At 43.3% G+C, this 15,239-nt stretch overlaps 1 protein-coding gene across 3 annotated transcripts; it reads left to right on the top strand.

Annotated features, from left to right (window-relative positions):
* Positions 1-871: 871 nt before the first annotated feature.
* On the top strand, positions 872-8,032 carry zbtb14 (zinc finger and BTB domain containing 14). Of its 3 annotated transcripts, none has more exons than XM_024258674.1 (10): positions 872-1,688; positions 3,751-3,939; positions 4,012-4,182; positions 4,273-4,368; positions 4,441-4,584; positions 6,721-6,965; positions 7,042-7,127; positions 7,208-7,347; positions 7,414-7,509; positions 7,580-8,032. In XM_024258674.1, the coding sequence occupies exons 2-10, from the start codon at positions 3,751-3,753 to the stop codon at positions 7,718-7,720; spliced, it is 1,308 nt and encodes a 435-aa protein (XP_024114442.1). In that variant the 5' UTR covers positions 872-1,688; the 3' UTR covers positions 7,721-8,032. The 3 variants fall into 3 exon arrangements, with proteins under 3 accessions (XP_024114442.1, XP_024114444.2, XP_024114443.1); XM_024258676.2 differs by having other exon boundaries at positions 1,261-1,425; XM_024258675.2 differs by having other exon boundaries at positions 1,294-1,425; positions 3,706-3,939.
* The last annotated feature ends 7,207 nt before the right edge of the window (positions 8,033-15,239 follow it).

The following is a 15,239-nucleotide window of genomic DNA, read 5'->3' as shown; positions in this document are numbered from 1 at the left end:
ATAGGGCCAGAAACAGGAATCTTTACTTCCGGTGTTCGCTTCTAGAACAGTAAAGCTGACAGCTGAATGCTGTTTAACACAGTTTTACATAAATAATAAAAGGTAATCTTACCAATTTCAACAGAAAAATTTACATTATTTATTTTATGAAAGTCCTGCTTAACTGTAATTTCATTTCCTCTCTTAGATCGTTCACAAATCTAAATACAAATTAGTTTTATATCTTCCAAAATTGGATGTTTCATTGAAAATATCAACCTTTCATTTGAGCAGATATTATTCTAAAGGTTTCTATTTTGGCTGATGTTATTTCCTTGTATTTTAAATGTGATCAGAACAAAAGCTGATAGAAATTCATGTTGTTCAATAAAACACCTATTCATCCAACAGGATTACTAAACATTTGTATTTAGATTTGGAAACGATCTGAGAGAGGAAGTAAAAATACAGTTCAGCAGGACATTTATAAAATAAATATTGTACATTTTTATGTTGAAATTGGCAAGATTACCCTTTATTATATATGCAAAATTGTTTTAAAAAGCATTCACTTCTTCGCTTTACCGATCTAAATCCATTAAGCAGAAGTTATATATCCCGCTGACGGCCCTGTCGCCATTTTGTGTGACATCACAGTGAAGAGTTTATTGATAAAGGTTGTGTCCGAATCCCCCCCAATATAATGTACTATATAGTACGTTTGCTATTTTTAGAATGTTTTAGAATCTACTAATTCCAAAATTGAGTCCACTCAAAATTTCCCAGGAGTCTTTGCAAGAAACCTAGCATGCACCACTGCTCAGACCACAATAGGCCACAATACAATGGAGTCGAACAATTTGGGACATAAAAAAACTTTCAATGTAATTTTTGAATAAACCATCCACATTTTCACGACCAGAACACAGTGGAGTCATAAGTAAACACAGTGAAATGTTTGTATTTATTCGATTTTCACTTCCTGAATTCAATGACGTCATAGAAGTAGTGAGCATTGTGCCCAAATTACCTTTAACATCCAGTACACTATATAGTCCAGAACGATAGTTTTTTGTAGTAGTTAGGGGTTGTGGGGTCAGACGCAACCAATGTCTTAAGGTTGGCAAAGAAAGGAAGCGATGTGTGGTTCGGGTTCGAGCATGCGGACTGATCGAGTTCTGCACACGGATCAGGCAGCGATACATTGGGTCATTATGTGCATAGCCCATTTTGGCTCTCTGGAGCTAGCGGGAACTTCAGATTCAAAATGCAGGGAGGGAAGGATTGCTCAGTCCAGTTCTCTTACAGTCAATGGTCCAAACAGAGGAGCGACAGAGGTTGACAAACCTTCTCCCAGAACCGTCTACCGCTCGTCCAGAACCTGGCTGCTTCCTGATATGCTCCTCTGTTCGCGTAGTTCTTTGGAGAGCTGCAGAAAACCACACGGTGAGAAATCATACCCACAAACCCGAATTAAAGCCAGATTGTGGCGACAACAGCGGCCTGTTGTGAGCTGCTAGTGCGCATGCGCACATGCTGGACGTTTGGCGCGCTGCCTGTGCAGCCGCAGTTTGTGCGAGCAGGCGCGAAGCACGGCCTCCGTCTGTGCTCGTCCTCGTCGTCATAAACAACAACAAGAACAAACAGGAGCCATTGTCCGGCTCGGCCCGGTCCGCTCGGGAGCCTCGAACCCGGCAGCCTGACTTACGGTAGGAGCACAAGCCTCGGCCCCGCGCCTCATCAGCCTACGGGCTCGGCGCGACCGTCTGCGCGCTCTCGATCCGTTCATGCTCTGCACGGGCTCCGTCTCGTGGCCGCCGCTCACGTGCCTGCGGGTCCGCGAGGAGGTCCGCGAAGCCAGCACGCGGCAGTTCCCGTCCACGCGGCTGTGTTGGGTTTAGCCCGCAGCGGTTCCGCTCCTTCAGGAAAACGCCATTTTGTGCTGCAGGCCGCCATTTACTCAACATTCTACCGCCGTACGCTCCGGCACACGGGTCCTCAGCACCGGCCGAGCAGGATCAGCTCGAACCCCCTGGATTAGCCTGGAGTTCTGGTTCCGTGGCAGCCGCCGTGCTAGAGCGGGCGGCGGCACGCGGCCGCCGTGTTGCTGAAAGCTGCGAGTTTGGCCCAGTTCTGACGGGTCAGAAGAACCGACTCCGCTTTGGTTTGGTTCGGTCCAGCATGGTTCATTTCTACACGTCTGGAACAGAACACGATCCGAGTCCCTGCAGAAAGTCGCCTCCGCGCGGCTCCCGCCCGTCCGCTCGTTTCCTCTGGATCAGGTGTTATGCACGCGCCTTGGCGCGTGCCCGCAGTAAGAGAGGCGCACGAGTTTTGAGAATGTGCACGCGCCTACAGGTTCCTCAGTTGGTTTTGTGCACGCGCAGCTGTGAAGCGCCGCGCCGCTCATAGCAGGAGCGTGGTTCACGAGTACGACCGAACCGGAGCCGGAACAGGCCCAGCCCGGCGTAAGGAGTCCGGATGGGGATGATGGAGATGTTCTAGTGAGAAACCAGAGGGATCCGATGGGATCCCGCCCTTTCTCACCTGAAAGAAAAGTTTTGTGGGGGTCCGGGTCAGAACATCTGGATTCTGGATCTCTAGAGGCTCATTGCTGCTGGGGATCCAGACCCCCGGTAGAAAGGTGCTTCTGCAAACATCTGTCATTAGAATGGAAATATGCAAAAGGAAAGCATAACTCTTCTGCTCTTTCCCCTGTAGAAATGTAAAACTTGTTTCTTGGGGACATTTAATTAAATCTTACAGAAGGAGTATCTAGGGATGAACCAAATATTCAGCAACCGGATGGATTTGGCCAGATATTTGGAAAAAGACAACAAAAAACAACAACACGACAACAACAACAATCTAGCACCCACTTTAAAATATGGTCTATGTGGAAATATTTCAAAGTGCTTACAGCAATGAAAGATCTGTATGCTGAATGTGTACAGCAGAGGTCAGCACTCGGCACATTCACATTTCTCAGGCTTTTATTTGGGGTTTTCAAAGACAGTTGTCAGAGTTTTGTCTGTAAAACTATTTGAAGGGATCTCAGATGCCATGGTTTGCATTTCTGAATTTTTGAAGCTGAATTACAGTTCTTGACAAATCTGTTGTGGCCCTGGGTGAGCTGCGTAGGAGTCTATGAGGTTGTATGCAGACACTTCATGATAATAATAATCTATTTAAATGGATGTTTTGTTTGAGGTCTCACCTTGTGTGAAAAGCACCAGCACACTTACTGGAAAGGCATGAATGATACAATATTGATTTGTTTGTTTTATTTGAAAGAGGTATGCCAAATGTATTCTATTACTGCAACCTTTAAAAAATAAAGAAAAACTCAACATCCTCGTTTGATATTTGGTCATTATTCAGTATTCCGTCAAGCGTTTTTCTTTATTTGGCTTAGCCCTAAAACTTTCATGTAGGTGTATCCCTGGGAGTAGCACATCCAGACAAAGTACTTGTATGTTAGCTGTACTGTGCATGGAGTCAAAAACAACCCCGTTATAGGACAGAAGGGAGAGTGATGGATCAAATTAAAGCGTTATGTGTGTTATGTGTTATTATGAGGTATTAGCTGGGGAACGTAAGAACTGTTGCCCGGTTCAATAGTAATATCCCCCTAAAGTGTGTAAATCCCCCATGAGAACCCAGTAAAGGGGGGTCCCCCATTGAACTCAGTGAATTTCAGGCCCTGCTCTTTTGTTTTGTTGCCAGCTGAACCATCCAGCTTGACATGTGAACACCTGATGTGTTCTCCAGATGGCAGAGACTGTGAAATACGTGGATGAGGAACACAAGAGCATCTTTCTAAAACTTTTGAATGAGCAGCGGCTGGAGGGGGAGCACTGCGACATTGCTGTGGTTGTCGAGGACGTTAAGTTTCGGGCACATCGCTGCGTGCTTGCTGCTTGCTCCAACTACTTCAAGAAGCTGTTCAAGAAACACGAGGTATGCACAACCACTGTCTGTCCTGCAGTGCAGCATTGTCCCATAAAGCTCACCTGTATGCTCTGTCCTCAGGTGGACAATTCATCTGTCATTGAGATAGACTTCATCCGCTCAGATATCTTTGAAGAGGTGTTGAACTACATGTACACAGCCAAGATCTCTGTCAAGAAGAGGGACGTCAACCTGATGATGTCTTCAGGCCAGATCCTCGGCATCCGCTTCCTGGACAAGCTGTGCTCACAGGTAACTCGCCTCACAGGGATTCAGTCACCCTTCAAAAGAACTCAGGTGAGTAACATTAGCTGGGATGACCGTTTGCCTGTTTCCATGTAGAAACGCGATGTGTCTTCAGAAGAAAAGGACAAGTTTCCGTTTGACATAGTAAAGATGGCGCTGCCGCCTGAAGCTCAGCTTGCAGCCGATTCAGAGGTATGAGAGCAGTAATCAATAAACTCTGAGCTTCTGGCTCAGTTCTCTGATTGCGTTCATGTGTGCATTCAGGTTTTGGATGAGCAGGATGACACACCCTCAGGGGATGAACTCGTCGAGACATCGGCTAATCAGGAGCTTGACAAGTCTCCGAGTGCAGCGCTGCGTGTTCAGGAGGCCATCTTGAAAGAATTGACCAATGAGGACGTGCATAAGGTACATAGCTGTGTGAGTAATTTCCATGTCAGGGGTCTAGACCAAATATTTGTAATAGAGCTGTCAGGCGATTAAAATTTTTAATTTTTAGTTAACTCGCGATTAATCACAAATTAATATGTGGCCTTTTTTTTAGGAAAAAAATGTGTGGTTTGTGGAATTTAGCAGTTCTACATTAATTATGAAAACAAGAATGACAAAATTAATAGTTTTCATCAGAAATACTTTATTTTGTAACATTGTATTGAGATAAACTTTCTTAACAATAAAAGGCTGTAACATAAAGTGCCTAACAAAAGCCCAAGTACAAGTGAAGGGCATTTTAAATTCTAAACTTCAATCAACGTTCAGTAAAATAAAAAACATCAAAAATAAAATTTCCATAACACTTTCATGTTCATTTTTTGTCGGGACCAAATCTTTTCCTCCTCTGCTGAACTACAGTAATAAATGAAATAGAGATTTATCATTTCCAATGAACTTTTGTTTTTTAAAACATTAAAGACTGAGAAAAGCGGGATACTCTGTGGATAGTTTGACAGTCTGTTACTGCCGCCGCGAGCCGGTACCACCAGACGTGGCACTGGACGCGAGCCGGTACCACCAGACGTGGCACTGGACGCGAACCGGAGCCGGGTTAGGGTGCAGGAGCTCTCCGCGTCCTGGCGCCGGGCCGGTTCTAGCTAGCAGCTCGGTGGTTGGAGACCCGCCCATGATCTAGTTGGAGCAGCCAGTGAGTTAGAGGGGGGACGCCCGCGCACGGTATGGAAAGGCACGTATGAGGAAAATCCGCGATTTATGCGTCAAAAAAATTGTCGCCATCAAGCACATGTCAGATTAACGCAACAAATCTGACAGCCCTAGTTTATAACTAACTTTTTTTTTCTTAGGTGTATCAGCACGAAAGTTCAGTGCACCCACCTTCTCAACCACATTAGATTTAACCCTGCACTTTTATATGGTCACTTTCATTTTTATTTGCTGTCAATATCAGCATTAAGACATGAAAATGATTAACTTACAAACTGATAAACATAAAGCTCTTTATTTGAAACACAGTTCTACAATAATGATAAACTATAGGAAAATGTTGGTGCTTAAAGTCCCCCAATGACAATTTTTTATATTTTTAAAAACATTCCCAGGAGGGCTGTGACGGATCACAAAACCCATGGTTCTGGATCGTGTCACAGTTTTGTGATAATTATTTTGGTCAGTAAAAAGTAAAAAAGACAGCAAAAAACAAGATAAAAGCTAAATTAATTTTTGGAAACACTTCAAATCATATGTTTAATAAGCATATAAAGTACTTCACACACATATTTATATATTCAACATTAAAACATTTTCTCCTTGAGGCCTTGTTATTAAAACAAAACATGGTTAAACTTTAAACATAAACAAAATGCTAAAACATGTCATTGCAGAGAAAACGTTTCTGCAAAAAGTCAATATCGTGCATCACTAATATCAAGGCTTCCCAAATGCTGTAAAGCAATGGCATGTAACAGCATGTTTCCATTTTTTAAAAATAAATATTACAAATGAAAATTGGGTTAAATATTGGCTATCAGCCTCCCAGACTTAAAATATCAATATCGTATCGGTCTTGGAAAAAAAAAAAACACCATATCGGTCGATCTCTAATTTATATGTGAAAAGCCAACGGCTACAAAATGTGTAAAGAGGTGGGAATATTTTTCCTTCCTTCCAATCCCCTGTCCAGCTTTATTTAAAATGAAATGCAAATTATTTATACAGTAAGTGTGTGTGCATGCTTGTATGGGTGCATATGAATATATCTGTAGGTGTGTGTGTGTTTATATACATGTACCATAGACATAAAAGTATTTGTTTATTGCGCTTTATACACGCTGGATATACATTTAATCAAGATTAAAACTTTCACTTTATTCAGCTTAAAAGATTGAAGATTGAAGATTTTTTTTAATCCAAACGGTTCAAAATGAAATTTAAGACAAACTCTTGTTGAATTCAATGATTTTAAATTTTGCCAGTAAGACCCACCCTTGTAAGCAGACGGTGTTAAGGCCCCCTTTCTTAGGGTCTGCCACACCCCCATACAGCATCACTGTGTGTTGCAGAGATTCGCTCTACTCCACCCGTTTCCACCAGGTTGCCTGCTATGACCAGGATGCAGTATCAGAGATGGAGACGGAGCCCAAGGAGCTGGGAACAGAGCATCACGCCACCCAGACACTGGCGTTTGCAGACAGCATAGGTGACGTGAAAGATGAGCAAGCCCCTGGCTGGTCCACGGCGGCTGGTGACATGAAGTTTGAGTACCTGCTGTACGGACATCGAGAGCAGCTGGCCTGCCAGGCATGCGGGAAGACTTTCCTGGATGAGAGCAGGCTCAGGTATGTGCTCAGCTGAGCAAGGGTGGAAAGTCTCACTAGCAAGCATACCCACATTTACCTCCATTTCTATATTCAGGAAACATGAGAAGCTTCATTCAGCAGAGCGGCCCTTCACCTGTGAAATCTGTACCAAAGCTTTCACTACCCACGCTCATCTAAAGGGTAGATATCACTATTTACTTCTGTGCCTTCTTTACACCTTAACTAAGGTTGTGTCTTTGGCTCTGTCCTCTCCGTTCCAGAACACCTGAAGATCCACACAGGCTTTAAACCCTACAGGTGTGAGGTTTGTGGGAAATCATTCATTCGAGCACCAGACCTGAAGAAGCACGAAAGAGTTCACAGCAATGAGAGGCCATTTGCTTGCCAGATGTGTGAGAAGGTAAGCTCACCAAACGTTCACCTGTTTGTCTCCCGCCAGGGCTTTTCCTCACCTGTCTGTCTGCAGGCATTTAAACACAAGTCCCACCTGAAGGACCACGAGAGGAGACACAGAGGAGAAAAACCCTTCGTGTGTCCATCTTGCACCAAAGCCTTTGCTAAGGTAATCCTCACCTGAGCACTGACACCCGACAGACAGTGCTGCTGAGCTCACAGTCCCTCTGTACTTTCAGGCCTCCGATCTGAAGCGGCATGAAAACAACATGCACAGTGACCGAAAGCAGCTCAACCCTTTGCAGAGTGAGACTGAGGCCCTGCAGGCTGCTGCCATGGCAGCAGAGGAGCAACACCTGGAGAACATGAGCTGCTCCTAGCACCTGGGGGAACGTCTGGATCCGCTCTGGTGCAGACTGGGATCCCAGTGTCCTCACAGTTTGGACCGCCTCCGCTTGGATGGGTCGGCTTGCAGTGATGTGATGTGACTGACACGTCAGGCTCGTCTGATCCATCTGTAGGAACAAAGTGCTGGGATCATTTGGGGGTGGTACCGTGCATAAACCGGTTCTGCTCAGTTTCATGAGCAGAACCGTTTGAGACTGAACGAATGCAGCTCAGAATGGACACGTGCACAAACCGGCGTGCTTGTGCTGCCCACAATTGAGAAGAAATAAATGATTTTAAACAGCTTTTCAAAAGTGGCGTCTTCATTTTCTGATCTGAGTGAAAGGAAGATCCTTTCCATGATTGTAGGTGCCAAAACTATTGTGGAGATGGTGGATGTTTACAGTTTGGGTGGTGGGCGTGTCACTTGAGGTGACGGCGGTGATTAGTTAATAAGTTCACCTGTTAGCCACGGTGAGCACGCCAGCTGGAGCGGGTGAGCTGTGTTTGGACAATTTTTGTTGACCGCTAAACTACTGCTAACGAAATCAAATGTAGTCAAAACACGTAAAAATAAACTTAATTTCAAACTTACGTGATTGGTGCGCGTCATCAATAGAACAAACCAGTTTGCTCGCAGCGGAATATGTCTATAATTTAAGATATAGCATGTATCCGCTACAATGATCCAAAGAAAACCACGGATCCAAGGGCAACCCTAACTTTAGTTTGAAAGCTTTCTAAGTTTTCTATAAGGTTTCTAATCAGAGCTTCTATGTGGATATTTCTGTCATTCAACATTCTTCCAAATTTTAAACTAAACATAACATAGTTGTGTTACTCTCAGCCTGAAGAGAGTGCTTCTGAACTCTGTCCTGACTTTAAGGGGGCCCTACCATGAAAATTCTACTTTTTGAGGTTTTAAATGCATTTTACTGTTCATTCCTCTCTATAAAGAACCTCAAAGCAGCATTTTGATTCTTTCATGTATTTAAGAGTAATCTAAAAACCTGCACTGTCTGCAGCAGCCCCTCCCATACCCACGAACACGAGCGGTTGGAAACGTGCTGATGTAAGATCGATGCCAACAGCTCCCTCCAGGAAGAATCTGTACTGCAAGCTCCTCCCCTGGACTATAATGAACACACCCACTTTTCCCCTGTGGAGCACACAGGTCATCAGCAAAGCATTGTTATCTGAGAAGTGGGTCCTGTAGCTCATTTGGCTGTGAGAGGTTTAGGTGTGTAAACTTCCAAAAGAATTTGAGTATATGAGACATCTTCACACCAGAAGTGGTTGGATTTTACCTGCAGGAGCACCACAGACCTGCCAGCAACTCGCTGTGACCGCCACTTTACGGATAACTGTTGATAACCTTGGAACTTATGAGAGTGGAATGGTCAGGAGACTAAATCTTTGAGCCGGTGTTGTGCTAAGCCACGCACCCCGGCCAGAATGTGTATAACTGATCTCTTATTACCATCATGTTTTGTCCCAAAAAGTGTAAGAGGAAGGCGGATGATAATACAGGTGCAGCTATTGGCTGAATAGGAAAAAGAGGGAGGGCTGTGCTGGTGCGAGGGAATGACAAAGTTTTTTTTTAGAAGCGCTCTCCCGGTTGTTTCGGTTCTGAAGTTGCTGCAAAGTTGTACGGCGTTGGTTACGGCCAACAGTAACCAGAATAAAGAGCATTAAAACGCGTTTGAGTTTTGGTGCATCAGTTTGGAGGGACGCTACAATTGGTGTCAGAAGTGACCGAACTCGTCGCCTTGACCGCCGCCCACATTTAAGAGGGCTGTTCACTTGCTGCTACGGTAACCTTGCACCATGTTTCCCGCGGATGCTTTCAAAGTGGAGTTGTCATTAAATGGCCTGATGTTATCTTGCGCTTATGATTTTACAAAATATATTTTTATGGAGAGTAAAATATTGAAAGTTAATTGAGGTTTAAGTTGATTTATTCTGGAATAATCTTCCTGCATTTATATTATTCAGAATTATATTAAAAAGTTACGGTTTTAAAGTTTAAAAATTGTCATTCTGGTAGCTTTTTGAACTATTTTGGGATTTTGCTGAGATTTTTTAGGCTATTTTTGGAGTTTGGCTAATATTTCAGCTGCATGCTAGCTGCTTTGGTTAATTTATGCTTTTCTTTTTATGTTTTTTATGCTGTTTTGGAGCTAGACTAATGTTTAAACGCTAGCTGTTCTGGGTAATTTAAGTTTTTTTTCCAGTTTTTTTAAAAGGATATTTTGAAGTTCAACTATTTTGTTTCTCAGCTACATACTAGCCTGTAAACAAGCATGTGACCTCCATATTGACTCGAATAGTTTTTGCGGGGCATGTTTGACTTGTACAAGGCACAATCCACAAGAGAATTCAATTCAATTCAATTCAGTTTTATTTATACAGCCCAAAATCACAAAAGAATTTGCCTCATTGGGCTTCAAAATATAAACAATTGTTAAAAACTAAACAGACTACATAAACTGGTTATCCCTGCCCTTAGACCCTCCCTCCCGGTAAGGAAAAACTCCTAAAAAAAACCAGAGTCAGGAAAAAAAAGAAGAAACCTTAGGGATTCCCACATGAAGGAGAGATCCTATCCCAGGACGGACAGGCGATACCAGAACAGTTAAAGAAAAATTAGCTTCTACAACTATGTATCTAAAAGAGTTCATTCAGATGGAGCTGAGGGACGAGTGATGATTAAGTCCATAGTCAAGATGAAGCAGAAGTGCAGTCCACGACCAGGAGCAGGAGGACAGACGACCCAGCAGGAATCACTCTCACTCAGAGATGCAGGATGGTGTCGGGGGCGTGGTCCACGGCCAAGAGTGGGAGCGTGGGCGATCCACCGGGGATCTGAAATCTCTCCCGCTCCCCAGAGGAGAGTGGGAAAGAAGAACAACATGTGAATGGAACTGCACCAACAAAAGCATGGAGAACTAAATACAATAAATAATAAAGAATAGAAGAGAGGAGAAGTAGATGAGAATAGAGAACAGAACCCCAGAGCTGATCTGAAAAATAACCCTGATGGAAAATCTAAATTTATATTTAAACGCATCAATATTAATTTATTAATCTAGCCTCACAAGGACCACATGAGAGGGAATATTCTCTGATTACTAGCTAGCCTGGCAGAACGCCTGTCCAAAGAGGAATGTTTTAAGGCTAGTTTTGAAGGTAGAAACTGTGCTGGCCTCTCTGACATGAGCTGGGAGCTTATTCCATAGAACAGGGGCTTGATGGCTGAAGGTTCTACCTCCAACTGTACTTTTAGAAATTCTAGGAACTACAAGCAGTCCAGCATTTTGTGAACGAAGTGTTCTGACTGGTTGGTAAGGAACTATGAGATCTCTAATATAGGATGGGGCCACACCATTCAGAGCCTTATAGGTTAACAGGAGGATTTTGAACTTGATCCTGGATTCAACTGGTAGCCAGTGGAGAGAAGCTAACACAGGAGTGATGTGTTCTCTTCTACTAGTTCCTGCTAACAATCTTGCTGCTGCATTCTGGACAAGCTGAAAACTTTTTAAAGAACTTTTCGGGCATGCTATTAGTAAAGAGTTACAGTAATCCAGTCTAGACGTAACAAATGCATGGATGAGTTTTTCAGCGTCACTTTTAGATAACATATTTCTGATCCTAGCTATATTACGTAGATGAAAAAATGCAGTTTTACAAGCTTGAGATATGTGAGCCTTAAATGATAAATCCTGGTCAAATAAAACCCCTAAGTTTCTGACTGAAGAATTGGAGGCAACATTTACACCATCCAGGGAGACTATCTGATCTGAGAGAGCATCTCTCAGGTGTTTAGGACCCAGTATCATGACCTCAGTTTTTTCTGGGTTCAGGAGGAGGTAATTAATTGTCATCCAGGTCTTAATGTCTCTGATGCATGAATTCAGTTTCTCTAGGTGGTCATTCTGGTCAGGTTTAATGGATAAATACAGCTGTGTATCATCTGCATAACAGTGAAAGTTAATGCTATGTTTCCTGATTATGTTTCCTAAGGGCAGCATGTAAAGCGTGAACAGAATGGGCCCTAGAACTGAGCCCTGAGGGACTCCGTAGCTAACTCTAGTACAATGAGAGGACTGTCCATTTACATTAACAAACTGGTATCTATCAGATAAATAGGATTCAAACCACTGGAGGGCAGATCCCCTGATCCCTATGTCATGCTCTAGTCTCTGGAGTAAGATGCTGTGGTCGATGGTATCAAAGGCTGCGCTAAGGTCTAACAGGACAAGAACAGAGATTAGTCCCTTTTCTGAAGCCAATAGCAAGTCATTAGTAACTCTGACCAGTGCAGTTTCAGTGCTATGGTGAGGTCTGAACCCTGACTGAAAATCTTCAAAGTGATTATTGTCCTGTAGGTGGCACTGCAGCTGCTTTACTACAACTCTTTCTAGGATTTTAGATATGAATGGGAGATTAGATATTGGTCTATAGTTGGCTAGAATGTCAGGATCCAGGCTGGGTTTTTTCAAAAGAGGTTTAACAACAGCATATTTAAAAGACTGAGGCACATAACCAGTCTCTAGAGAGGTATTTATTATGGTTAATATGGATTCACTAATAAGGGGGAAGATTTCTTTAAAAAGTTTAGTGGGGATTGGGTCTAAGAGACAAGTGGAGGTTTTAGAAGACGTAATAACTGATGCTATTTCTGCTTGGTCCACAGCAGTAAAGCAGTCTAATGTTACAGACGTTTCTATGGATGCCTTTATTTCTACGACTTCTGCCTGCTTTGGGTCGATAGTGGGAATAACCACATTTAGCTTCTGTCTAATATTTGAGATTTTATTATCAAAGAATTGAAGGAAATCTTCAGAGCTGATAGTAGCAGGAATATGTGGTTCAACCGAGCTGTGGCTGCTGGTCAGCCTGGCTATAGTACTAAAGAGAAATCTTGGATTATTTGCATTTTCTGCTATTAAAGTTGAGTAATATTGAGTTCTCGCTTTACGCAGGGATTTTTTATAACTTAAGAGGCTACATTTCCAAGCATTCAGAGAGTGCTCTGATCCGGAACGGCGCCATTTTCTTTCTAATTTACGAGTTATTTGTTTTAGGGAACGTGTTTCAGCGTTAAACCACGGTGCTACTCTGTTTTGTCTAACAAGCTTAAGTTTCAGAGGGGCAACAGCATCAAGTGTTCCTCTGAGGGCTTGCATGGTATCATTGACAAACTGATCATTATCAACGGGGCTTAAAGTGCTCTGAGAATATTTATCCAACATGTTACTAAACATTGGTTGGACTGCGAGTTTAAATTCGGACACAGAACGGTCAGATAATGTTCGTTTAAGCTCTTTCTTATTTATTGGAGCAGTAGCATTTTCTAATTTAAACTGAAAGGTAATTAGAAAATGATCTGAGAGTATGGGGTTATGAGGAAGGACATTCAGCTGGCTAATCTCAACTCCATGAGTTAAAACAAGGTCCAGGGTGTGCTTGTGACAGTGAGTAGGTTGATTTACATTTTGTGTGAAACCAACATTTTCTATTAAAGCCGCAAATGCGTTTCCAAGACAGTCACTGGAATCATCAAAATGAATATTAAAATCTCCTGAAATTATGATTTTGTCAGAATCTAAAATAATATTTGATAAAAATTCTGAAAACTCAGATAAAAATTCCGAATACGGGCCGGGAGGGCGATAAATAATTATAAATAAAACTGCTTTTTGAGTCTTTCTGTTTGGGTGATTTATAGACAGTACAATGCTCTCAAATGAATTATAAATGTGTTTAACTTTAACGTTAAGGATCAAGCATGACTCTGAAATTACTGCTAAGCCACCTCCTTTCCCAGTAATCCTGGATTTCTGATAGTTATTATAGCTAGGGGGGGTTGCTTCATTTAGCCGAACATAATCATCCTGTTTTAGCCAGGTTTCTGTTAGAGCTAGCAGGTTAAGTTTATTATCATTAATCAATTCATTAACTAATAGGGACTTTGAGGAAATTGATCTAATGTTTAGTAGCCCACATTTAATGACATCATAATTTTTGTTACTGTGATTCATTCCGTTCATTTGCCTTCCAGTACATAAGCTAACACTAGGAGCTGCTGGGCTAGCCCTGTTTGGGGTTAGCATCGGTGCTAAAGGCCGCTCAGGGGAGAGTTTTAAACTACTGCTCTCTCCCCGGGTCTCCTCTCTGAGTTGTCAGGCTGCATGGCTAAAGCTAGCAGAAATGTTTCTGGACAGAAGAGCCGCTCCGTCCAAACTGGGATGAATGCCATCTCTGCGCATGAGGCCGGGCTTTCCCCAAAACATGCTCCAGTTATCCACAAAGCTAACGCCATTTTCTGGGCACCATTTAGCTAGCCAGCGGTTAAAAGATGAAAAGCGGCTGTACATTTCATCACTGACCACGTTTGGGAGAGGACCAGAGAAAACTACTGTGTCTGACACAGATTTAGCCAGTTTACACACCGATTCTACGTTTAGTTTAAGAATCTCTGATTGTCTTCGTCGGGCGTCGTTGCCACCTGCGTGAATTACGACCCGACGGAACCTCGCCTTACTCTGGGCTAACATTCGGAGGTTTCCTTCGATGTCACCAACTCTGGCTCCCGGGTAACATCTAACTGTAGCTCCCTTTAGCTTTACGTGTCTGACCTCGGAGGAGCCAATGACCAGGGTTTTCGGTTCAGTTGGTGCGTTACTGAGGGGAGAAAATCTGTTACATACAGGGATCTCCGGGCGCTCTGCGGGCTTAGGTTTAGCTCTGTGCCTTTTCCCCACCGGTACAAACTCATCCTGGGGATTCCTCGGCTGCTGAGAGGGCGGTGGGATGCTAGCTAAGTCAGCTTTGCTAGCGCGGCTAGCGCTCCGAGTGACAACAACATGGCTAGCTGGTTTAGCTTCCATTGAGCTAAGACGCGCTTCCAGCTGTTCGAGCCTGGATAACAGGTCTGAGATCAGACTACAGTTAACACAACGACCATTGTCTTCATTAAATGAGGCGGGATCCTGACTAAACATATGACAAGTGGGACAGGAAAGAGGGCTGGGAGCCGAAGAGGTAGAAGGCATCATGTTACAACAACAAGCGCTGGTTTACGCTCACCGGGAATAGCGGTCCGGGTTAGGAGGGCTTTCCGGGCTCGGTAGTCGCTGCTTGCCGGGTAGAGGGCCGTCGTCCGCCGTAGCGTGCTGAGCCAGGTGTGGCTGCTCTCAAAAAATAAAGCAAGAAAAGGTCGAGCAGCAAGAACTTGAGACAGAAGCGGGGAAAATTCACTACGCCGCAATACCATTTTCAAATAATACATATGGACTTCAATGAGCTGAGACAAAGTGAAGGGAAGAAATTTTTTTTGGTTATCATAGATGCTTTCTCATGGGTAGAAATATGTCCTACTAAAGCACCAGATGGTATGACAGTGGCTAAAGCGCTATGTCAAGACATTATTCCAGGTATGGAATACCTGAAAAAATCTATAGTGATAACGGATAACGGAACCCATTTTGTAAATAAAGTGATTTG

This window comes from Oryzias melastigma, linkage group LG4, assembly GCF_002922805.2.
Source record: "Oryzias melastigma strain HK-1 linkage group LG4, ASM292280v2, whole genome shotgun sequence".
Classification (NCBI taxonomy): Eukaryota; Metazoa; Chordata; class Actinopteri; order Beloniformes; family Adrianichthyidae; genus Oryzias; species Oryzias melastigma.
The sequence above is the reverse complement of the archived record's forward strand: the minus strand, read 5'-3'. Positions and strand labels throughout refer to the sequence as shown.

Bases quoted from the DNA above. Each gene is read 5' to 3' on its own strand.
- zbtb14 (XM_024258676.2), top strand. From the start codon at position 1,291: ATGGTCCAAACAGAGGAGCGACAGAGGTTGACAAACCTTCTCCCAGAA. The intron at 1,426-3,750 runs GTGAGAAATCAT...TGTGTTCTCCAG, and splicing joins GAGCTGCAGAAAACCACACG to ATGGCAGAGACTGTGAAATA. The intron at 3,940-4,011 runs GTATGCACAACC...CTCTGTCCTCAG, and splicing joins AGCTGTTCAAGAAACACGAG to GTGGACAATTCATCTGTCAT.